This window comes from Mangifera indica, chromosome 10 (assembly GCF_011075055.1).
Source record: "Mangifera indica cultivar Alphonso chromosome 10, CATAS_Mindica_2.1, whole genome shotgun sequence".
In the NCBI taxonomy this organism is placed as follows: Eukaryota; Viridiplantae; Streptophyta; class Magnoliopsida; order Sapindales; family Anacardiaceae; genus Mangifera; species Mangifera indica.
In genome coordinates this window covers 2,005,287-2,029,710 of record NC_058146.1, presented here as the reverse complement: position 1 = coordinate 2,029,710, position 24,424 = coordinate 2,005,287, and the positions used below count along the sequence as shown (strand labels likewise).

General features: G+C 34.5%; 5 protein-coding genes across 7 annotated transcripts; 3 read left to right on the top strand and 2 right to left on the bottom strand.

Moving 5' to 3' along the window:
* The first annotated feature begins 3,312 nt into the window (after positions 1-3,312).
* LOC123227919 (L-ascorbate oxidase homolog) lies at positions 3,313-5,906 on the top strand. The gene is made up of 7 exons (XM_044653056.1): positions 3,313-3,561; positions 3,644-3,753; positions 3,894-4,164; positions 4,270-4,718; positions 4,815-5,180; positions 5,295-5,373; positions 5,468-5,906. Exons 1-7 carry the CDS (start codon positions 3,433-3,435, stop codon positions 5,678-5,680), a joined length of 1,617 nt encoding a protein of 538 aa, XP_044508991.1. The 5' UTR covers positions 3,313-3,432; the 3' UTR covers positions 5,681-5,906.
* Positions 5,907-6,647: 741 nt separating this feature from the next.
* On the top strand, positions 6,648-8,393 carry LOC123226684 (GDSL esterase/lipase At5g55050-like). Its single transcript, XM_044651209.1, has 5 exons — positions 6,648-6,916; positions 7,116-7,255; positions 7,337-7,570; positions 7,666-7,915; positions 8,001-8,393. Exons 1-5 carry the CDS (start codon positions 6,679-6,681, stop codon positions 8,222-8,224), a joined length of 1,086 nt encoding a protein of 361 aa, XP_044507144.1. The 5' UTR covers positions 6,648-6,678; the 3' UTR covers positions 8,225-8,393.
* A 31-nt stretch (positions 8,394-8,424) lies between these two features.
* Positions 8,425-11,519, bottom strand: LOC123228253 (pto-interacting protein 1-like). The gene is made up of 6 exons (XM_044653596.1): positions 10,693-11,519; positions 10,490-10,599; positions 9,607-10,411; positions 9,243-9,473; positions 9,010-9,159; positions 8,425-8,829 (listed from the first exon to the last, which is right to left on the bottom strand). Exons 1-6 carry the CDS (start codon positions 10,936-10,938, stop codon positions 8,737-8,739), a joined length of 1,635 nt encoding a protein of 544 aa, XP_044509531.1. The 5' UTR covers positions 10,939-11,519; the 3' UTR covers positions 8,425-8,736.
* Positions 11,520-12,273: 754 nt separating this feature from the next.
* On the bottom strand, positions 12,274-15,485 carry LOC123226845 (coiled-coil domain-containing protein 124-like). 2 transcript variants are annotated; one of them, XM_044651362.1, is made up of 3 exons: positions 14,802-15,483; positions 13,514-13,633; positions 12,274-12,624 (listed from the first exon to the last, which is right to left on the bottom strand). In XM_044651362.1, exons 1-3 carry the CDS (start codon positions 15,357-15,359, stop codon positions 12,613-12,615), a joined length of 690 nt encoding a protein of 229 aa, XP_044507297.1. In that variant the 5' UTR covers positions 15,360-15,483; the 3' UTR covers positions 12,274-12,612. The 2 variants fall into 2 exon arrangements, with proteins under 2 accessions (XP_044507297.1, XP_044507296.1); XM_044651361.1 differs by lacking the exon at positions 12,274-12,624 and adding an exon at positions 13,029-13,141 and having other exon boundaries at positions 14,802-15,485.
* Positions 15,486-20,653: 5,168 nt separating this feature from the next.
* Positions 20,654-24,038, top strand: LOC123226884 (rop guanine nucleotide exchange factor 1). Of its 2 annotated transcripts, XR_006504406.1 has the most exons (6): positions 20,654-21,234; positions 21,633-21,749; positions 21,847-22,385; positions 22,756-23,109; positions 23,318-23,810; positions 23,905-24,038. XR_006504406.1 is itself a non-coding variant. In XM_044651433.1 (5 exons), the coding sequence occupies exons 1-5, from the start codon at positions 20,958-20,960 to the stop codon at positions 23,747-23,749; spliced, it is 1,719 nt and encodes a 572-aa protein (XP_044507368.1). In that variant the 5' UTR covers positions 20,654-20,957; the 3' UTR covers positions 23,750-24,038. The 2 variants fall into 2 exon arrangements, 1 of the variants encoding a protein (XP_044507368.1); XM_044651433.1 differs by having other exon boundaries at positions 23,318-24,038.
* Positions 24,039-24,424: the final 386 nt, after the last annotated feature.

Genomic DNA, 24,424 nt, shown 5'->3' with positions numbered 1-24,424 from the left:
CCGAAACTGCGGCCTTTTCTCTAAGGCCAGGAGCTTCCCTTTCAGGGTGGTCGCCACCGTCTTCTTAAGCGAGCGGTTCTCTCGCTAATGTGTGTATCTGTTAATGAAAGAGGGTGAACATGGGCAGCGTGCTCAAGACCTGCAAACAAGACTCAAGTCTTGCTCAAATAAACGCTAGCTTACAATCAAACTAATGGAAATTAAAGAGCAAGCACAAAAGACATTACCTTTATCCTTAGCAAGCCTCTTGAGGGGTGCAAGTACAACCATAGAAATGACTAATTTCTCTTCAACCAATTATCATCTCAACTAAGATGGACCGGAAGATTTGTACTACTAAAAACTAGATTCTGAATACGATTAACAGGATTCAAGATTTAAAAATAACTACTTAACAATAAGCTAAAAAAACAACAATTACATATATCATTGACTAATCAAGTTAAAATACAGATAAAAGTTCTATCACTATGATAGTAAAACTCTTTTAACATCTATAAAAATATCTATTTATTTTATTTTTTACCAAATTATGATAAGATAATTAACGTAATTATGTTATTTTGTACAATTTGAATAAAAATAAGTATCTATAATTGTACTTAAATTATGAATATTTAGATATAATACATACTTATAACTCCACTTTTTTAATCTTATAAATATAAATAATTTATACAAGGTAAAAAGAAAAATAGATGAAAAAGAAAAACTTCTCGACTTCATGAAAGATTTTAGATATATACTGTTTTTATAATCATTACAAAAACTCTATCAGAATTCTTTTTTAAAGGTAAATAAAATAACCGTGGATATAATAACAACAAAATGGACCATATTATAAATCTTACTGTGCTGTCATTCATGAAAAATCTTGTGCAGTATCTCATGCATAATCTCAACCTAGTGTAAATAATATAATTACTTAAGTAATTCCGATGGTTATTATCACAATTTATCTTAGGTAAATAATATATCTCCCTCGACAAAAATCTTTTAACTATCATATGTCATGCCCATTATTTATACGCATGTGTTTCGTTTTTCCTTTATGTCATATGTTTTTTGCAGGACATGAGTCATAGAATAACTTTTTTACTGAGAAAGATTTAAATCAGAGAATTTATGGAATTTGAATCGTTCTTCATCTCATATTTTGGGTTTATATTTATCACGTGACATGTCAGCCTCAAGCATGCATGCATGCATGTTACCATTAATGGAGATATATCATCATGATTTATGCAGTCAAAACTTAATCTTTGACTTCCTTTTTTTTATGATTAATTATTGTATAACACATCAATGTGAATGAATGACTTGTGACACATTCAATTCATTATTTAATAAATTTTTATACCCATTTTATTTTGGATAAAAATAAGAAAACAATCTAAGTATTTTCAAATTAATTATGTCAATAAATTGACTATATTCATTTCCAATAAATAAAATTATATATACTTATTTTTTAAAATAAAATAATATTTAATTATACGATAATATATTATTTTTTATATCTAATTAAATATTTAAAATTAGATATTATTAAAATCTAAAGTGTAAGATATGAAACTTAAATCATACATTAAAAATTATAGACTTTTATTTTTTCTTGGGTGTCATGTCTTCTTCCAATTGCCTAGACCCAATTGCATTCTGTTAGTCTCTTGATGGGTATTTGGAATTCTATCCTTTCGCTAGGGTTTGATGGTTTTTCTTGTGTTTCTTTTTAAGGTATGTGTTGGCTTGTTGTTTTGTTTTTTGGTTTAGTTGTTTTTATAATTTGTCAAGTTTGTTCAAACTTGTTTAACAGAGGTTTTTTATTAGCTTTTTTTGAGTTTGGTTAAATTTAAATTGTTTCAGATCTTTTTTTTGTTAATATACATATTTATTTATAAAAAAATATAAATTTTTAATATTGGGTTTATATGACTTTAAATTCTTTAATCTAAATAATTAGTTTTTGAAGTATAATTTTTTTAAAATTCATATCAAATACACATATTAAATCAATCAATAGGCAAACATACGAAGAATGCCACATATTCTTTTCAAGTTTATTCTCTCTTTTTTTTTTTTTAATTTATTTTCACAAAGGGCCGTTGAATGGCCAAAATTCATTTACAATGTGAAGCCTCGCCTCATATTAAAACAATAAGAAAGAAAATAAAAACAATTGACTTGGGAGTATGGACCAGGGAGAGCAGCCTGCCTGCCCAACCAACAACTGTATGCTACTGTGAATGCTGACTCACACTTTGTCTTCTTGACTCTTCCATACCATGCAACTTCCTTTTAATCACTCCACTGTCACCGCCCAAATTGCGCACAAATTATTATGAGGCCAAATTTTAATGTCCCACCAAAAATTTGATAAAATTTTTTCTATCATTCAAGTTTCAAAAAGTTAAAATTTCACCCATTATTTAGTAACATTATTGAACTTTTAAAAAATAAATATTTTGCTATTTTATTAAAATTACAAAACTCATATTAACAATTAATATCTTTACTAGTTTAAAATTTATAACTTAAACTCTAAATATATTAAAAATCTAACTAATTTTAAAATACTATATTTTAGTTATTTTGAGACATAGTTATGATTTTTAAAAGGTATAGTGAAATTTCTGAAAATTTTACAAACACTTTAAATTTTTTTGGTTTTTTAGAAAACCCTATTAACAGAAAGAATGAACGGAAAAAAATAAAAAATAAAAAAAAATTATACAAAATAACCTTTTACGTTTTAATTTAAAGGATGAGAAATTCATTACAGCAAATATTGGGTGGAAAATGGTCTTTTCGCCTTATTGTAATTAGATTTAGAATTTAGAATGTTCAACATCATCATCATCTTTTTCCGCGTATAATTATATCTTGCAATCTTGACTCTCCATTTCAAGTGGGTCCATCCTAACAATAAACCTGATCCGTTGATTAATGAAATAGTTAGCACAAAGTGCCGTGTTAGGTGGTCAGAAAATGGACACATGGGTATGCCGGGCGTCACGACAGAGATCACGGGCCTTCACAGTCAAGTTTTCCAGCCCATACATGTGAAATGTAACAAACGCGGTCTTTTGAGTTCTAATCCCCTGCTACCACACCCACTATAACGCCAAATTCCACTTACGTGCCCATTCCCCATTGGCCATGATTCTTAACTTAATGTAAAGTACACGTACAGTGTTCATGGCGGACCCATCCACCACTTTGAGAAGGCCACTAAGCACACTATTTTTGACACTGTGAAAGCTTTTATATATATATGCCACCTTTCAGTTAGCTTTAACTTGTATATAACCTTCTCTCTTCTTCTTCTTCTTCTTCTTCTTCTTCTTCTTCTTCTGCTTCATTCAAGTAAATATTCTTTCTATCTTTCATTCAAGTGCAGTTTGATTCATTTAAGTTCATCTGCATTAAGCAATGGTGTTTTGGGAACTATGTGTTGGCCTTTTTACTCTGACCATTGTTGTTAATGCTGATAGTCCTTACAGGTTCTTTGACTGGAATGTTACATATGGTGATATTTACCCGCTTGGGGTTCGCCAGCAGGTTTGTGTTTGTGGGATTTTTGGTTTGTTTTTGGATTGCTAATGTGTGCAGGGAAGATTGAAAGTTGGGTTTTTTTTTTCAGGGTATTCTGATTAATGGACAGTTTCCGGGGCCTGATATTTACTCAGTGACTAATGACAATCTCATTATCAATGTTCATAACAGTTTATCAGAGCCTTTTCTCATTTCTTGGTTAGCTTAAACTCTCTTTTTTTCATGTTTAGTTCCCTTTTTAAATTGACTTTCTTTGTGTTTGACAGTTGTGTCACACAAAACTTCTGTTGAAAGTTAGGTTTTCTGACTGGAGATTTTTGCTTATGGACAAATTACAGGAATGGTGTGCAACAAAGGAGGAATTCATTTGAAGATGGAGTTTATGGAACCACATGCCCAATTCCTCCTGGGAAGAACTTTACTTACATTTTACAAGTGAAAGATCAAATTGGCAGCTTTTATTACTTCCCATCTCTTGCTTTCCACAAGGCCGCTGGTGGTTTTGGAGGCATTAGGATCCTCAGCAGGCCTCTAATTCCTGTACCTTTCCCTCCCCCTGCTGATGATTTCACTGTTCTTATTGGAGATTGGTACACAACTAATCACACTGTAAGTTAACTAAAATCCAAAACAACATCAATATGATAGACACTATACATTTTTTTATTATAATCGATAGTTGATATGCCCGTTTCTCTGTTCAATTTGTTGCAGAAACTCAGGGCCATTTTAGACGGCGGCCATAAGCTTCCTTTCCCTGATGGCATCCTTGTCAATGGCCGCGGAGGCAATGGCACAACTTTCACAGTTGATCAAGGAAAAACTTACAGGTTTAGAATATCAAATGTGGGCCTGGAAAATTCACTCAACTTTCGCATCCAAGGCCACAAGATGAAGTTGGTGGAAGTTGAGGGGACTCACACCCTCCAAACTACTTATTCATCACTTGATGTTCACGTGGGTCAGTCCTACTCTGTGCTTGTTACCATGGACCAGTCTGCACAGGATTTCTTTATTGTAGTCTCATCCCGTTTCACCACCAAAATCCTGACCACCACCGCCATCCTCCACTATAGCAACTCCAAAAGCAAGCCATCAGGTCCCCTTCCTGGCGGACCCACCAACCAAATTGATTGGTCTCTCAATCAGGCCCGCTCCATCAGGTATCCCCATTGTTAAAATTTTTCTGAGTTAACTGTTTGATGGTTCATATGGGGTATATTTTCCTGAGGATTGCTGGTATTTTTGGTGCAATGCAGAACTAACCTTACAGCAAGTGGACCAAGGCCAAATCCACAGGGTTCATACCACTATGGTCTTATTAATGTTACAAAGACTATCAGGCTAGAGAGCTCAGCTGGTCGAGTCAATGGCAAGCAAAGATATGCGGTTAATAGTGTATCTTTTAAACCAGCTGACACTCCCCTCAAGCTTGCTGACTACTTCAAAATTGATGGCGTTTTTCGCGTTGGAAGCATACCAGAACAGCCTACCGGTGGCAATATCTACCTTGACACATCAGTCATGGGAGCTGACTACAGAAAATTCATTGAGATTGTGTTTGAGAACAAAGAAGACATTGTCCAGAGCTGGCACCTTGATGGATACGCCTTCTGGGTTGTGGGGTAAGAACTTAAACAATGAACTTTTCATATTGTACCACATTAATCACTAGTTATAAATTTTTAGTGTTTGTGCTGTTGCTTGTGCACTAATCTTATAATGGTAATCCTCTGCAGAATGGATGGAGGCAAGTGGACAGCGGCTAGTCGAAACCAATACAATCTGAGAGATGCTGTTTCACGTTGCACCACTCAGGTAAGAAGTGTACTTCTAATCTAATGTTAGCATGATGATAAATTCAACCATGGAACTTCTCAAATGACAGAAACTTTTACCTTTGGTGTTACAGGTATATCCCAATTCGTGGACAGCTATTTACATATCACTTGACAATGTGGGAATGTGGAACCTGAGGACTGAGTATTGGGCGCGGCAATATCTTGGACAACAATTCTACCTTAGAGTTTACACAACTTCGCAATCAGTAAGGGATGAATACCCCATTCCAAAAAATGCACTTCTCTGTGGCAGGGCCAAAGGCAGACACACAAGGCCTCTATGAAATGAGCTGCTGCTTTAGTTATAGTTAACATATTGACAATCATCACACATTAGAATCAAATGACCCCATCTCGAGGTCCTATTCTTTTGCAACAAAATTTGTATTATGGTCTGTCATGATAGGAGGAAGCAATTTATTTGTTTTGCTCGTAAACAATTCCCTTGTTATACCTTGATCAGACTGTTGTTTCTCTGAAATGAAATCCAATGCAAATATCTTTTCCTGATCTCATGATTCTGTGAAGTTTTCATAGTTTTACTTTTGGGTTTTACAAATTATAATGTGTCTTGAAGTTTAAAGTGTTTAAATTCAAAATCTATTAATTAGTATTATTTTAACATCTCAAGGATTAAGATGCACAATATATTTTAGTGTTTTGCCATTGTAAGATTCGTTTAGAATGTCACATTTAAACTTATCAGTAAATTTAACACTTGGAAACTTACAAGACTAACATTGTGAGAACAAACACGCCTCCCTGTTTCTGTCATGGAACAGTAGATTTTCCTTTTTTTGGCAAGTTAGATACAAATCCCAAAGACGGCAAGACCATTGACACATTCAAAAAACTATCTTGTGTCCTGATGCAAATGACTTGTTGAAAATGCAATGTTGATTCCTACCTTATTACATTTAAATAAAATCTTCGGATCGATCAACTTCTTTCAGACTTCAGTCTTCCTGAAGACGTTGAAAATTCACTAATTTTGTCACAGAGTTAGCATAATCACTGACTGTTTCAAAGATCAGCTACTTAGCTGAACCCTTTTTCTAGTTCATCTGATCACATTCCCTGTTGAAACCCATAATCACAAAGGAAATCAATTCTATTGGACAAATCGCCTGCTTGTTTTCTTTGTAGAAAATGACAACTTTTCCGGCACTTGTTTGGACCATTACGTAATTTTTTTTTTTTATATAAATACTTGAACATCTTGAATGTTTAAATGAAGCTTTTCACAGAAAGTTTAGTGTGGGAGGGAATCAAAGGAATTCCCATGGCAAAAGGGTTAGTTTTTTTGGTCCTTTCCTTGGCCCTGGTGGTAGTATTTCACTCCGCAGATGCACAGGTGCCACCTATATTCATATTTGGCGATTCAACTGCTGATGTTGGGACCGACAATTTCTTGCCTGGCAGCACAGCAAGAGCTGACTTCCCTCACAATGGCATAGATTTTCCTAATAAAAGACCAACTGGAAGGTTCAGTAATGGCCTAAACAGTGCTGATTTGCTTGGTTAGTATAACTCTCACTCTATGCATGTGAAATGAAGGTCCATCTCTGTTAAAACCCAAATTTTATTTACTGGGATTCATAGAATGCAGAAAATAAATTTGTAAAATTTATCAAACACTGAAGTTTCAGCTGCACTGTTTCGAACCAATATCATTGTTGCATAAATTAACTTTGGAATTCTTCATGGTTTCTCGTTCAGCCAAGCTAATGGGTTATAAAAGAAGTCCACCGCCTTTTTTCTCTTCAAACATTGCATATGCTGCGAAGAAGAATAGCTTCAGAGGTATAAACTTTGCCTCTGGAGGCTCCGGCCTTCTTGATGTTACTGGACAAACAGTGGTAAAGATATCTTATTCTGTTCTAAGTTATTATTCATGAACTTTTAAAAAGATAAAAATAATTTCAAATGCTTTCTTGCAGAACAACCAAAAGAATGTTGTCCCATTGAGTGAGCAGATAGAACAATTTTTCAATGTTCATGGCAAGCTCATGGCTGCAATTGGTCCAGCAGGAACTGAAAATTTTCTCTCAAAGTCCTTATTCTTCATCAGTACTGGTAGCAATGATATTTTTACCTATTACCATTCTACTAGTACTTTACCAAAGCAAGAGTTCATATCCACCTTAGCACTTGCGTATGAAAACTACTTACGGGTAAGATTTCTTCCTCATTGTTCTCATATATATGCTTTGCTCAAGTTCAGTAACAGAATTCTTGTACATGGTACTGAACTTGAATTCATATTCAGGCTCTGCTTAACCTTGGTGCAAGGAAGTTTGGCATAATAAGTGTTCCGCCAATTGGATGTTGCCCATCTCAGAGGATTTATAATGCTACTGGAGGTTGTTTGGAGGAGTTGAACGAATACGCAAGAGCTTTCCATGTTTCAATGGAAACTCTCATGTGCAAACTCAGTTCAGAATACAAGGACATGAAGTATTCACTTGGAAACACATATGAAATGACTATAAATGTTATAGACAATCCTGCTGTATTCAGTAAGCTGCTCACTATTGTATTGGGTCCTAATATAGTCTTAAATGATAAAATCTAACTGTTCTCAACTTTCTTGTGATTTCTCAGAATTTAAGGAAGTGAAAAGTGCATGTTGTGGAGATGGGAAGTTCAATGGAGAATCCTTTTGTGTACCAAATGCAACTCTTTGTTCAAAGAGGCATCAATACTTGTTCTGGGATTTATTCCACCCTACACAGACTGCTTCTAAGTTGGCAGCTGTAACTCTTTACACTAGTGATGAACAGAGATTTGTATCTCCAATCAACTTCTCTCAGTTAGCCACAGCATAGCCAGAAATAGTCCTCAGAAGTTCCTCCCCAATATTGTCAATTGTTTCCCAACAAGTGAATTATCATTGTTTTCTAGTTATATCTTTCACATGCTTATAGAACAAGAATAAACAGAATCCAATGACACAATTCAATGTAAAACTTGAGCTTGAGTTGTATTTCCCTAAACTTTCTTTAAATATACTGACAAAAGATCGAAATGGATGATAAAATTTAAATGTATAATTCCACAAAAAAGGGGTATTGCATTACATCTACTATGACCATTGTTCTGATGCATAATGTAAAATGCGAAAATACCATAAAAGAAAAAAGAGAAGAATTGATTTGGCCTTGACCATGAATTTAACTAGTTTATGAGGTAACAAAGGACCAAATTGCGACCCATTTTATCAAGACATACATTAGTCCAATTTCTATAGATTAAGATTACTGACAAGTTAAAAATGTTTAGATATTATCAGAAGTTCTAGATTAATTGCAGCCAGACTTATCATAGTGTTTCCAGAGGTCTATTTCTCCTTTGGAAATAATCCATTTAGGAGCTCATCTTTTTCTCTTTTTATCTTTAGCCAGTATTCTGGTTCCTCAAATAACCTCAGTATCTGCCAAAACAGATCAATGTTAACAACTACCTTAAAAAGATGGCTAGAAACCATATTCCTTTTAGCCATACAAAAGCATCACTGATAGAAGGATTAAAAGTGGTCCATCAAGTGAGCTTTTCGGGTTTCAAAGTAGGGATTTCGATAGAATGGAAATTTAATTTGTAAAAACATATTTACCATCTTCATTTTTGGCCTTCTAGAAGATGAATGCAATAGGCAGAGGCGTGCCGCACATATCATTATTTCCATTTCTTCCTTCTTGTAGTCTTCATTCAAGAAAGGATCAATTAGGCGTTCACATAGGCCACAGCCAAGTAAAGACCTCGCCTGCAAGTTTACCATGCACATTTGCTTAGTGCTTTCAGATTTACAAGCTTCATTTCAATATTCACTCAAAAGATAAGTATTACCCAAAGTACTAAGCTTTCACGTTTTGTCTGGTTTGTTTGAATTGCTTCCTTCCCAGTGATGAGTTCCAGAAGCACAACCCCATAGGAGTACACATCAATCTTCTCATCAACCTTTCCATACATCATGTATTCAGGGGCTTGATATCCAAAGGTCGCGATAATGTCAGTTGGCTTTATGTTTGCTGAGGCTTGCTGGGTTTGATGAACAATTGCAGCTCCAAAGTCTGAGAGCTAAGAAGTGAAATGCAAGTATGCAATGTATGTTATAGGACTGAATTTTAATACTCATGTAAAACCATCTAAGTGAAATTAAACATGATAATCAGTGGGCCTTTTGAATGAATTTAGTTAAGGTAGAACTTACTTGTGGCTGGCAACTGTCAGAGAGGAGGATGTTGGATGACTTCACATTTCTATGAATGATTGGAGGGTCACAACAGTGATGAAGATAAGCCAGTGCCTTCGCAACACCAATTGCAACAGCCATCCTTTCATTCCACTTGAGTTGTTTCAAATATTGTTTCAGGCTTCCATTTAGTAAATTGTACACTACGGCATTGACTTCCTGGCTGTGACAATACCCAATTATTTGTACGATGTTCTCATGTTTCATACTTGATAACAACTCTACTTCTTGGAAAATATCCTCTTCTGACCAGAGTCTAATTTTGAAGAGTTTGACTGCTGCCATCTGACCATCCTCTAGGTTACCTCTATAAACCACACTGCTCCCACCTTCTCCTATCAACATTTCAGGGCTGAAATCATCAGTGATATGATTGAGCTCTTGTGACGTGAAGCGCCTAATGGATCCCCCAGCTTCTAGGAGTAACCATCTCTGAGAGAGTTCTTGTGATAGGAAGTCAGGAACCTGCACTGTTTTCTTTAAACTGCAGAGTCTCAAAGCACAATTTTGTCTGATTGGTGATGACATTGAGGCAGATGGTGCAGTGAATGACTTTTTCAACTGACGGCTGGTTGCCGGTTGCTTCAAATCCAAGGAAGGGTATTTCAATGGAGATGATAGTGAAGGTTGAAGGACTACTTTTGTAGATCCTTGCTGTGAGGTTCCCTGCATCTGAACTTGAATTCCAACATTATCCATTACTAGAAGAGTACAAGTGGGAGGCAAGGCTTTCAAGCATTTATTAACTACTGAATCTTTGGGCCTGCACAACAAAAATCACTTGAGAGAAGGAGAAAGAAAGAAAGAGGGAGCTTTTTTAGTTAATTAAAAGATTAAATACCCTGAATGGCCGCATCCAAGTGCTAGGATTGTCGCATAATTGACTCGTACTTCATTGGATAATTCTGATATGTATGAGTCTCCAGTACAGACTTTGACAAGGAAATCAACCTGCCATTTTAAAAAGAAACAATTAAATCAATCAAACAAAATTTTTCTGCTCAACTATTTCATTCAAAAGAAGACCATCTATCTTTCTCCTACCAGCTTGGACTTGCATATGTCTTCATGAATGTGAAAAGTGTTGAGATCAAAAGAATCATTTGGTTCTTCAACATGAACTGCCAGCACACTGTCTCCAGGCTGAACAACTGTATTGAGTAACTGAAGAAGCACCCCTCTACTATAGTTATCAGATTTTAGACCCATGATGATTGTTCTCTTCTTCACCGTTTTTGTTCTCAGGAGGGCTAAAAGTTTTCTCTTAATCCTCAATCTTCCAACCATCATAAAACAATGCAACTTTTGATGTTAAGACACAATTCCAATTCAGATACGAAAAAACTGATGTCTATATGCAGCTTCTGTTCCTGCAGATTCCAGGAATTACCTCCCCCTGGTGCCCACATTGCCATAAATTCTGAACTAACTAGAAGAAGGCAATGCCTTAAAGTATATTGCAGACTTTCTCAGAAAACTCAAGCAGATAGTTGATGGTTCATCAATAAAGAAAAACTTCCCGTGCCAACTACCATTCTGCTTCTTATGAAGAGGAATGATTGTAGTAATGAACAGACAATTTACACTTACTAAATTACTTGAATGTAGATTATAAATAAGAGCTTATCTTCAATACGGACCAAATCTTTCATTACAAAGAAGAATTACAGGTTGGAGCACTCAATTTCCTAAATCTCTTCATCGTAGAAATTAAACAGGCAGTACATGTTTGGTGAGGTTGTTAATTAGGGTTTGCTTTATTTGATGAGCGTGCCTTGAATGAGGAGAGGTAGAGATGATTAGAGGCAACAGATGGAATTAAATTTTGCCAACAATAGCACATGTTCATTATTGTGAGACTCCTTACAAAATTTTACATCGATAAAACACAAAAGAAATATTGTATATAAATATATGTTTTACATCGTTTGGGATGTTAAAATAATAATTGGTTAAATAACACTCAAAAACAAAACTATAGTAGAATAAATATTCAAAGTCAATAATATATTAATAACAATAAAAGTCATCAATTTAGCAATCAATTTCTACGAGGTTTAGTCAAAAATAACATTCAATTTAAAATATATCATTTGCACATAGTTTTAAATACACAATTTTTAAGTTGAATCTATGGATTTGTTACATTTCATAGGACACTATGCCAACAGGTAGGTCCCTATAATTAAGAAATTAGAAGCATAATACTCTAGACATATATGAACTACTAAAGCCAAATGATATTGGTGATGATAAGACACCATAATTGTTCCAACCAGTCATCCCCATAAGAAATGGGCACATGCATTAAGCATAATGCCCATTTGACTTTTGGATTTTACCATTGGTGGTTGTAGTAATTATAAAGCCTACCAATCAAACGAATGGTTTCCCATGAGCCAGTTCACACTGCCGCCTTCTAATCCAAGAAGCAATGACGCATGAAAGCTCCATAGCTAAACTGATTGCTGCCAACATAGTATCGAACAAACCCAAAAGTAAAGCTTCCACAGAACTCTCCAGACACTCCAACTTTCAAGGATATGGCACCTTCGGCTGAAAACTTCCAGTTAACCTGGAGTTTATCTTATAGCCTCTACGCCGAATTTTTACACAACAGTGAACTACCAGTGAAAACAGGAATCTTTTATAACAAAGAAAGATAATATTCACATATAACACAAATGTAATTCTCTGCATATACATACATTCATGGAGTCTCAAGTTCAATTTTGCTTTACTTGCCAAACCTCATGGATGTAACAGTAACAAGCAGGAACACCAAAACCAAAAAAAAAAAAAAAAAAGTTAATACTATGGTTTTAATCAGCTTAACCAAAACATACAATAACCACATATAAGGTATAAACTGTAAGTACTCCACTCTGCACAAGATATAACATCATTCCTCAATAATGTGCCCAAGGAAAATGGCCTGCTGCTTGTTTCAAGATGCAATGATTCTTACTCTGCAACCTACACATGAAAAAATGGATAATAGACCTCAGGTTAGCAAGATGTGCGCTAACAAAAGAAAAAAAATTTGATCACCATAAACCTAGATAGTTCCCATTAGACCAGTAATACCGTTTTAGGACCTTGGTATTCATTAATGAGGTGGAGCAATTTTAGAGAGGAAAGGACACATGGCCAACTCTGGGAAAAAGGCACCAAACATGTGAAGAAAAACAAACAATATATAAAAGGGAAAAGGGAAAGAATGTGGGAAGGAAGAAAATTCAGTGTTGGGGAAACCCTTTTGGAGAAAGCAGACTCTTGAATCCAGCCTTGAGAGAGGTTTCCAGCACTCTTGAATTCGCCAGAGTTTGTGTTGAAGAAGAGAGTCATTGTGTGATACATTTTGTGGCAATCTTGTACTGTTTTGTTATTAATCAATATAGCAGAAATATTGAGTCTTCCATTTTTATATTCCAGTAGACATATACCGGTGTTGTTGTATATCCGTGGTTGGCTGTGTGATTGAATTACAGGTCTGTGGAAGAAGGAAGTTAACCGGAGTAAGGTTGAACTTGAGAACAAAGAGTGAAACAACCCAGATACATAACATACTGCTATTCATGAAAATGAATCTATGACATCTAGACATCAACGTGAGGGGTCTGTTAGGATCCCAAGTGCAAAGTATGGGACTTGGATCCCACATTGGAAAGTATGGGCAATTAGTGTGGGGTTTATATAGTCTTGGGCTCTCCCATCTCAATAACTAGCTTTTGAGGTGTGATTCTCCTAAGGTTCGTATCAGGATCAAATAATGTTACACACATTATGTAGTGAAGGAACTCATTATATTACGAATGACATTTAAGATTGACTCAAAAGCCCTGGCTCAAACTCCGAAACCAACCTGATTAAGAGGATTGTCTGGAGATTTCTTCCATAGTTTCCATATCAAGTCCTTGTATTGAGTGTGAGTAAGACCTGGTTTCTCTTCCTTCAGCCTGGGGAGCTCAGCTTCTTCAAAAGCCTATACAGGTTCATAAGAATTTGACAAAATCAACAATAATAAAAATTTTAGTCATCATAGTGTAACAGGATGAAATGTAAAAAGTGAATATCGCTTATCATTTAAACGCATAAAATTCTTCAGTTGATTTTCAAAGCATGAATCAGAATATTGCATCAGAACAAGCATTACAGAAGACCATACAATATGTTTATATAAAATTTCAGAACTTACAGTGAGCATACAAGAAAATTACCAAGGACATTGTCTGAGGAAAGGAAGAATGAAAAGATAAAGATTAATAATCTCAAATAAAATCAGAATAAGCAAATGTCTCAAACCAAAAAAATTCAATTAAAAAAGGATTTAAGTAACTACATTGTACTAAGTTACTAGCCTAGGAGAATTGCAAGCAGATTGACTTGAAATTCCCAATACTTTCTTTCATATGAACTATTCAATTTTTGAAGTAGATGGGGAAAATTTATTTGGATACATTCATTGAAAGCAACCAAGCAATCACTGCAATCACTAAGTATAAGAAGGCAATGAGCAGCTTCAGAGAACAAAGGGACTGACAGAGCACTAAAAGCATTCCCTCAAGTATGAAAAGGCAGTGAGGCAGCTTTGGAGAGCAAAAGACCCTCTCCATCTTCACCCTGCCACACCGAGGCCTTCCCCATCCATGCCTCATGGCCCATATCAATGCGATTACAATCTCCAAATATATCTCCCACATCAAGAAAGTTTGAATTAATTTGCTCCACCGGAAAAAGTGCCCTACTAATTTGAAAAGCTCTACAGTTTCTCCCTCTTCACAGTATCTACTTGCAAGTTGGGCCATTATTAATTAGCTTCATGGGAATAGCGAATTCTTTTACATCAGGTTAAGCTAATATAGATGATTCTACCACAATCAAACAACCTCACTCAAGCAAAAAATACCCATCCATATTTTTAAAATAATAAGTTAATAACTCCATCAAAATTTTAAAACATGAATTGCTCCCTTTCACCAGTACAGGACATTGAAATGCATTGCTTCCCTTTACCAAATAAAACCAAAACATATCAATTCAACTTCGTTCAAATGAAAACAATAAGTTAGCTTCTAAATAACTCCATGCAACATAAATTAAAAATATAAAAAAGAAAAAAATACTCAATAATTCATCTCGATTCTACTAACCTTAAACAAGGCCTTTAGCCGCCGCTCAGGGTGGCGGTCGATTGGTAAGTTATCCGCCACCGACATCTTCTCAATGGCCTCTTCCACAGTCCTTGCCTCAATAACAGAGTCATCCCGATTCGTATTCGTCACCAAAACCATCCGTTCATACTCCTCTTCCACCGCCGTCCTTGCCTGCCTCTTGTTCGCCTCCTCAGCATTCTTCGCCATCTGCACCTGTTCCTCCTCGCGCCGTCTCCGCAACTCCGCCTCCGTCACCTTTGGCACCGGAATTGAAACCCTATCAGCTTTCTTATCCGGCTTTCTCATGGACTTCTCCAGCTCTTTCTCCTCCAGCTCGGCCAAACGCTTTGCCTCGGCTTTCCGCGCAGCAGCTTCAGCTCGCTTCTCGGCCTCTTCCTCGCGTTTCTTGGCTGCGCGAGACTTTCCTCCCTCGGCTTCACGCCAGTACTGGTCTTCCTTCTCTCTCACTTCGCGCTCCTTCCGTTCCAATTCCGTGGCGCCTTTGCGAGCCCGCGCTGCCTCGGCTTTGCTGTTCACTCCCATCTTTTTGGGCATCTTTCAATGATTATTTGATTGGAGAGTGTTTGTTCGTGTATTGTTGTTTCGATTTTTGGTTCTGGTTTGGATTAACTTCGCTTCTGCACGATCACGAGAGGAAAATAGTTTCTGTTTAGGTCAAAATGACCATTTCCCACGCAACTTTTATCTTAATCTCAAAAGCACGCCTGCATGTGATGACAAACCCAACGATTAAAATTATCATTAAAATGATAAAATTAATATTTAATAATAATATTAAAATTATATTATATTATATTATTTTTCTTGTTTACATTTTACAAATTAATATTTTATCATAATTCTAATTTTAAAAAATAATTTTTTCCTCCACTTTTTTTTTTCCTTCACCCTTCTCTGTGGCCCTTGTTGGTGGTTGGAGACTTCAAACTTTGTTGGACTATAATTGTCACTAAAAAATTATCCTCTAGATGATAATAACTCCTTCTTCCATTGTAGGAGTACTGTTTATAAATAAAAATGATCGGATTTCAATTTAGTATCTTACGAAAGAAAAACAAAATTTCAAAATTTACTCATAAAAGAAATTATAAATTTTCTAAACAAAAAGAAAAAAATAAAATATTATTTTAATTATTTTAATATTACTAATAAAATAATGATTTTATCTGTTAATTTTAACAGAAAATTTATTAGTATATCTTAACGGATTAAAATTTAGATAAGTATTTAAATTTTTTATTTATCACACATATACATATATATATATATATAATAAAAAAAAGTTCTTTGGCCTTTTATTTATTCACCTATTACCATTCGGTAGTCAATAATATGTGAGGTTTTACCACGTACACTTCACGTTGAAAAGCTTTTTGACAATTTTCCACCACGTGTGGTTGTGGGTCTTTTGGAAAATTTTCAATCTTGCAAGGTTTAGTTAATTTCCAATTTATGGGGGTAAATTGAACTTTGTTTCATTTTAGGTTTTTCCTTTTTTAGTGTAACTTCTAGAATTGCTTTCAAGACAAAAAATAAAAAATAAAAAAAGCATGTGCTAATTGGTGAGATGAACTTCCCTCCAAAGCACCATTTTAAGGCGCGAGTGACCATGCATGTGCATCGAAATGTGTTGTCCGACATTAGATTATCATTAACGTACAAATTTCTGAAGTTCTATTAGATATGCTAAGTAAAAGTATATTTTGAGAATTTCTATATAAAATTTAAAAGTTATCAATTTACTTCATCCTTCATGCCCATTATGAAGTTTTTCTACATTTCATAACTAATAGTATTCTAACAAAAAAAATCCAAATTTAACAAATATCAATTTACTCCCTTACTTAAAGTAAAATATTAATTTAGCTTTTATATATATAATTAAATATCAAATATCACCGCATGACCTAATATTTATTTGCACCTTACATAGTCAAATATCTGATAACTCTCGTATTGTGAAATATCAATTCACCTCAAGTATGATCAAACATCTAATAACACCCTCACATAGATAAATATCAATCATAATTTTGTTTATGTAAAGTTAGGGTTTATAGAGAATAGTTAGAAGGTAAATTTGTTTTTCAAATTAGAGATTTAAATCATATTCATTGAACCCTAAAAAATATATAATCAATTCCATTTTGGTGTATGAAATGTGGTTAATGTAATTAATTTTCCTAACATATACACCTTATATGAAAAATAATTGATCATTCATTAAGGCAATTGGGAGATTTTGGTTTTGTGCGAGAAACACGGTATTTTCGAAACATTAAGATATAAAACCATTAAGAACCATTTATTGTAAATGGTTTAAATTAAAGATTAATATTATACATATAGAGTTTCAAGTTTAGAGTAATATTATGTATATTTATTTTAAATACATAAATAAATATATATTATCATATGATTGAATATTATTTTATTTTTAATTTAAGATTATCTAATCACATGATGACATACACCAAATATATAATTATTTATGTTCTCAAAATAGATACGTATAGTTTTTATTGATAATTCATTATACATGTATTATAATAAGGATAACTTTAGTATAAAAATCATGTTAATCGAATCGTATATTAAAGACTTAATTTTTCATATTATATATTTTGTATCATATCATATTATAGTATACGTCATTTAAAAAAATCTAATTATCATGAGATTATTTTGAAAAAATTTTCAAATACCATTAAAAATTTAAAAATTTAAAAATTTTTATATACATAGAAAGTATATTATATATATTTTTTAAATATTTATAAATTTTATTAATAATATATATTATATTATATTATATATTAATTTAATAAATCATATAATATGTATTATTTTTGAGAGAGAGAGAGAGAGAGAGAGAGAGGGAGAGTAGTTTAAAATACAAATAACGATAGAATTTTGAATTTTCTCAACGTCCACCCTAGACCTAGCTGTTGTCCCAAGGCCAATCCATTAAATACCCAATTTACTCCTAAAATTAGGTTTGCTTATGCAATTATATTCAGTCAACCTCAATTATCCATTAAATACCCAATTTACCCCTTAAATTAGGTTTGCTTATGGTCAATGTCAACTACCACATCTACCAGATCAACGGTCCACATTTCCCCATCTAGTAACCAAAATATAAAGCCATTTCTGTCACATTCCCCAAAAAACACAGTCCTATCCTCGGTCTAGCCTTCCGCTATCATTAAACCAAACAATGCCTAGCTTATAACCGGATCCGACCAGCCGACCTACTGTTTAAACTTTCTTGATAGGTCAATGGCGTGCACGAAACTCTACCGTGGTCCTCAGTCCTCGGTCGTCGGATTCAAAATAATGCTCCCCGTTATTGATCAATTATGTGCACGTGAGTTCTGCTTGACGGCTTGGATTCAATTCAGGCGATTAAAAGAAGTTCAATTATCAGGTTAATTAATTACTAACCGTCTGATTTGATTACTTCAATGACGCAATGTAAATCCATCTCGAATATATCATACCAACAAGGAACTGAAACGTGTGAAATACGAGCTGTTCAGATCACGTAATCATATCCGACATCGTATGCTTCTTCTTTACATAATGTCAGACTTTTGGCCTTAAGAGATGCCCATTAACAAGATCTAGACCGTCCGTATTTGGTGTGGGCCCAAAGACGCTGAATGGTTGTGTGATTAAATGATCTCAGCCTGGGTTAATCATAAACGATGCGCTGAAAATGATGAAATATGATCTTTTCTGTTTTTAATCTGACGCTTAGAGATTCTCGACCACGGTTCTTATTTGAGGATGAACACTTGGGAATTTCTTCCCCCCATTAAAACAAGCCGCTTTGACGTGTCTTTCACGCGCCATTCCCTCCAAAAACAGCTAAAACAAACTGAAGTTAAGATGGGCACATGCATGTGGACCCCACGTCTGGTCCTCTTGGCCGGGGGCACTTATATTTATTTTATTGAATATTATATAAAATATTTTTCCCCTTGGCCACCACGGTACCCCAATTATCAAACTGTCTGGAAAACAATTAAAAAAAAAAAAAACAGGTATCATAGTAAAATAATAAAAATATAATTTTGAATTTACAAAAGTGACATTTATGTAAAGTTTTTTATCTAACCAAAACAATTTCATTATTTATATTATTTGTTCATTAAATTTATTTAAAAATGTTTTTAAAAACCTCTAACTAAATAATACTGTACACCTCTAAGCTTATTAAAAAAATTTTATACTCATAAATTATGTTAATTACAATTAAAAATAAAAATTTTAAGAGTATTAATAAAATATAATCATATATATGATTTTTTTAATTTTAAGGGTAATAATAAAGGTTTTTTTTGGAGATTTTAAAATTTTTTTAAAAGTTTAAGATGTTTTAAAAATTTTTAAATTTTAATATATTCTTTAATAATTTTAAAAATTATAATTATAACTCACAATAAATGAATAAAATGTAATAAATTAAAGATATAAAAGTTATGTTATAACAATTAAGACTATAGATATGTTATTAAAATATATAAGAAGAATATAATAATTTTTAAAATAATTATTTATCCTTTAATAGTTAAAAAAATATTTACATCTTTATTTGCATTATAAATTATGATATTTGAATTTAACTACTAAAATTAATAATTAATTTCAAATTTGAAAAATAAAAATTTATCATTTTATTTATAATAAAATTGTCTATACTTATTTTAAATACATAAATATATACATATATATTATTATATAATTAAATAATTTTATATTAAAATAATATCTAATTATATAAATATATAAATAATTATTTAAAATTAAAATATTACCTTATTATTTAACCTTTTGAATTTGATTAGGATAAAGAAGTTGTAGCATGAAACACGTTTAAGTATTACAATATAGAAAAATGGCCAAAGGACTATTTCCCACCCAAGGTATGTTTTTTTTTAAATCCTCCCCCCTTCCCAGGTAACTTTGAAAATCTCAGTTACCCACTCATGGTTTTAAAAAAAAAACGGTTTCAAAGACAAAATCGTTATTTTATCTGTAATATTAACAATAAACTTAAATTTTATTTTATTTTCCCCCTCAAATTCTAAAAATTAATAATTTTCCCTAAACCAAGTTTTCAAAAATAATTTTTCCCTCCTAAGGTTTTTAAACTTTCCGATTGAATTTTCTGACAACGACTGATAATCTTCAGGCGACGTCTCTTTCTTCCTATTGCCTCTTTTTTCCAATCGTGCGATGTCTTCCCCTCCTAGGCATCACCATCAAAGAAGACGAATCATCTTCGTTCAGAGTAAAAGACGAGTTATCTTCGTCGATGATAATGTCACATTTTGTTGATGATAATGTCACATTTTGTTGATGATAATGTCACATTTTGTCGATAACGATGTCGCAAGGTGTTAGAAAATGTACTATCGAAAAGAGGGGTCATTGGAGAGAGAGAATAGGTGTTTGAAAATCGTTATCGAAAAAATTGGATTTGAATGTTTGAAGACCCTAGAGGAAAAATATAATTTTTGAAAATTTAGGTTGAGGGGAAATTGTTAGTATTTAGGGTTTGAAGGAAAAATGATATAACTAACGAACTCAGTTAATTTTAATAACTTATAGGTGGATAAATCAGATTTTCAAAGTTAATAGGGGACTTTGGAAAAAAAAGCATACCTTAGGTGGGAAATAGTTATTTGGCCTAGAAAAATACATATAAAAATAGAAATAGAAGACGGACCCCACAGAAAAAGGGCGCATGTCGGGTGGTGAGCCCAGCAGCAGTTACGGAAAGACAACATCTGCAAACGCCGTCTGCCTCTGCTTTTTGCTTTTGCTCCCACCATCATCTCTCAGCTCACCCTCATCATCACTCCAACTTCACAGCCACACAACATTCCTTTAAAAACAAAAAACAAAAACAAAAACAAAAAATAGAATCACAACACTCTTCTTCACTATACCACGACACTAAACTACAGTTGATATAAAGGAAAGATAAGGCCAAAAAAGAGTACTACAATGTGAAACAGCGAACGAGCTGCACAGTCTCACATCTTTTTCCTTTGCTTTTTTCTCTGTCTTTATTTTTTCGCCTCGACCGTCCGATCTTAATCAGTTGTAGTGGCCGACGCAATGAGCGTGACGTCCGATGATGAGGCCTCTGATCAGCAGAGCGAGAGGTGCGGGAGCTACTCTCTCAGCGCTGACGTCAGCGAGTCCGAAAGTTGTAGTGGTAGTAGCTTCTCTTGTCGGAGATTTGATGCCGAAGGTGCTTCGAGCTCGCTCACGTCATCTCCCCGTCCGGTCGTCGGGGGTTTTGGATTTCGTGTTCCGATTATGGTGCCGGTGATTGGCGGTAAGGATGTTGTTTGGGACGAGAAACAGGAGAGGCCTGATACCAATTTGTCAGGTAATATATTTTTGTTTGTTTTATTTTTATTTCTGGTGTTTTAATTAATGTTTACTTCTTTTATAAATTGTGGTTGAAAAATGAAGAAAAATGAGTACTAGTTCGTTTTCTTTCAATTTCTTGGCAACTGAAATTCTTATGTTATCTTCTATTTGTGGAGATCTGAATACGTGTCAGTTTTCTCTTTGCTTATATGCTTTCTATTAAATTTTGACTTAAGTTTTTGAACTACTGGTTTAGAAGACATTGGGAAGTGTTGATTGAGCGCGGATCTCATTATGTGATGTGCTCTGTTTTTCTTTTCCTTTTTAGTTTCTTTTAACTTGTCAAAGTTAAAATAATTACTTTAAATTTTATTTACATTCTTAAATAGGATGTTTTATTTTGTTGTTCTGCAGAAGTTGAGATGATGAAAGAAAGATTTGCTAAGCTACTTCTAGGAGAAGATATGTCCGGTGGCGGTAAAGGTGTTTGTACTGCGCTTGCCATCTCAAATGCTATCACCAATCTCTCTGGTTAGTTTTAATCTGAACTTATTTGTTAATTTAATGTAATTATTGGCATTTTGTTACCGGTTTTGTAACTATGAGGTGTTTGCTTTTGGATTTTCAGCGACTGTGTTTGGAGAATTGTGGAGGTTAGAGCCATTGGCTCAGCAAAAGAAAGCAATGTGGAAGAGAGAAATGCAGTGGCTATTATGTGTTAGTGATTCTATTGTTGAGCTTGTACCGTCCATACAACAATTTCCAGGTGGGGGTACATATGAAGTGATGGCTACACGACCTCGCTCAGATTTATATGTGAACTTGCCTGCACTTAAGAAGCTTGATGCTATGTTGATTAGTATGCTTGATGGGTTCGGTGAGACAGAGTTTTGGTATGTTGATAGAGGGATTATTATGGGTGAAGGGGGTGAGTGTGATGGGTTTTCATCATTGGTTCCTAATGGGAGGCCGTCCGTGAGACAGGAAGAGAAGTGGTGGTTGCCGTGTCCAAAAGTGCCACAAAGTGGGTTGTCTGAGGATGCCAGAAAAAAGTTACAGCAATGTAGGGATTGCACAAATCAGATACTGAAGGCAGCCATGGCAATTAATAGTAGTGTGCTTGCAGAAATGGAGATACCAACTCCTTACTTGGAGACCTTGCCTAAGGTACTGGTTGCTGTAACTCAAACTAAGTTTTTAGCATAGCACAAAACAAAATACTAGTGCCACATTATGATTTCTCAACCTCTCAGCAGTAAATGATGGCTCTGTGCAGGTCCAGAAGATTGAGATGGTTGAGCGAATAAGTTTCACGTACTGTTTTAGGTGCTAAAATGTGGTCCATCAATAAATTTACTATAGATATGGGGATGTACTATTGTATTTCTCTCATTAAATGTTTAGATGATTGACTTATTTACCCTTTTAGCATAAACAGAGGCTAAGTATCTAATATGGACATCCTCACAGCATTTGCTATTAAGTAACTGAGTTGAGCTCTATACAATGAATTATTAACTATTTGTTTTGTTGTCAGAGCGGAAAAGCTTGTCTTGGTGACATCATCTACCGTTACTTAACTGCTGATCAGTTTTCGCCTGAATGCCTTCTTGATTGCCTTGATTTGTCATCGGAACATCACACTCTTGAAATAATCAACAGGATCGAGGCAGCAGTGCATGTTTGGAAGCAGAAAGATCAAAGAAAACACACAAGTCACATGAAAGTTAGGCGCCTAACTTGGGGTGGCAAGGTCAAAGGTCTAGTTGCTGACACTGAAACGAAAAATTTTCTGGCTCAGCGAGCTGAAAACCTCTTACGGAGCCTGAGGATTCGTTTCCCAGGCCTTCCACAGACTGCATTGGATATGAACAAGATTCAGTATAACAAGGTATTATTGCTGGTCCTTAAATATCATATACAACTAGCTACTTATTAGCCATGCCAATTTTGTATTTTGAACATCTTAAAGGCCATAAGTTGGAGATTGTTGCTGTACATCTCTGGTATATGATGTATAGATATTTGTTCCTTGGGAAGAAACAATGATGATTTTTTTTAAACAAATCCCAGTTGTAAAACTGTTCTTTTCATTGCAGGATGTAGGGCAGTCAATTCTTGAAAGTTACTCAAGGGTGATGGAGAGCTTGGCTTTCAACATTATGGCAAGAATCGATGACGTGCTTTACGTTGATGACGCTACTAAGCGATGTGCTGCTGCAGAATCACATTCTCTATTCAGCAGGGGAGGTTCGAGTGGCATTCCCATCCAGAAGCGAATGTCTCTGAGCCCCTTCTCTATCCAACACAGCCCATATGGCTCGCCCTTTGCTACACCGACTTTCTGTTCTTCAACTCCGATCATCGGAAGCCCAGGGAGAGCACCTATATCTATGAGGAGGAGTGGTCTTAAGGAGGCACCAGAGCGGAAGCTAGAAAAGCCATGCCCTGTGGAGTTTGAGCGGGTTTGGTCTTATACCGGGAACCTGAGTTCACGAAGAGTTCCTAGGGATGTACCAGAGCGAGATTGACAAGATTTCTCAGCCAGTTCCAATATCAAAGAAGTTGCACAGATCTTCGGGAGACTCACGGGTAAGGGAATAGGATTTGTTATTATATACCTTGTATATTATTTAGCCGTAGGAATATCATGCTCAAAAAGTTTTGATCATGGTGTTTTTGTCAGGTGTTAGTTAAGGAAAGAAGACGATGATTAACGCTTAGGCCACTTATGTATTATCTAACGTGTTGGTGAAGAATTTAACTCCCCATCTAAATTTGGCAACAGCCGATTTTAATTAAAATGGGCGATTTGTAGTAGTAGGCTAGACTAGCTAATATTTCAACCAGGCAACCAACCAGTCGACAGCTTTCAAGTCTCTTGAAACCTACATACAAGTCTGTCAAAATTAACATTTAATTCATACTAAGCTTCGTAAAGTGGTTATAATAAATAATATAATAGAACTTATTTATTCCCAGCGTACATATGCGTTGGAGTTGCGAGTTTGAGTCATGGGAAACAAGAAACGAAATAAAGAAAAAAGAAAACTTTGAAAAAGAATAGATTATAGGTACTGTACACTTTAGTGCAGATTATATTAACTCTATTTATCAATTAAACATTTTACATTAGAAATATTATATTAATACTGACTTTTATGCGGTTTTAAGGATTGGATTAAATCATGAATCGTTTTAAAGTT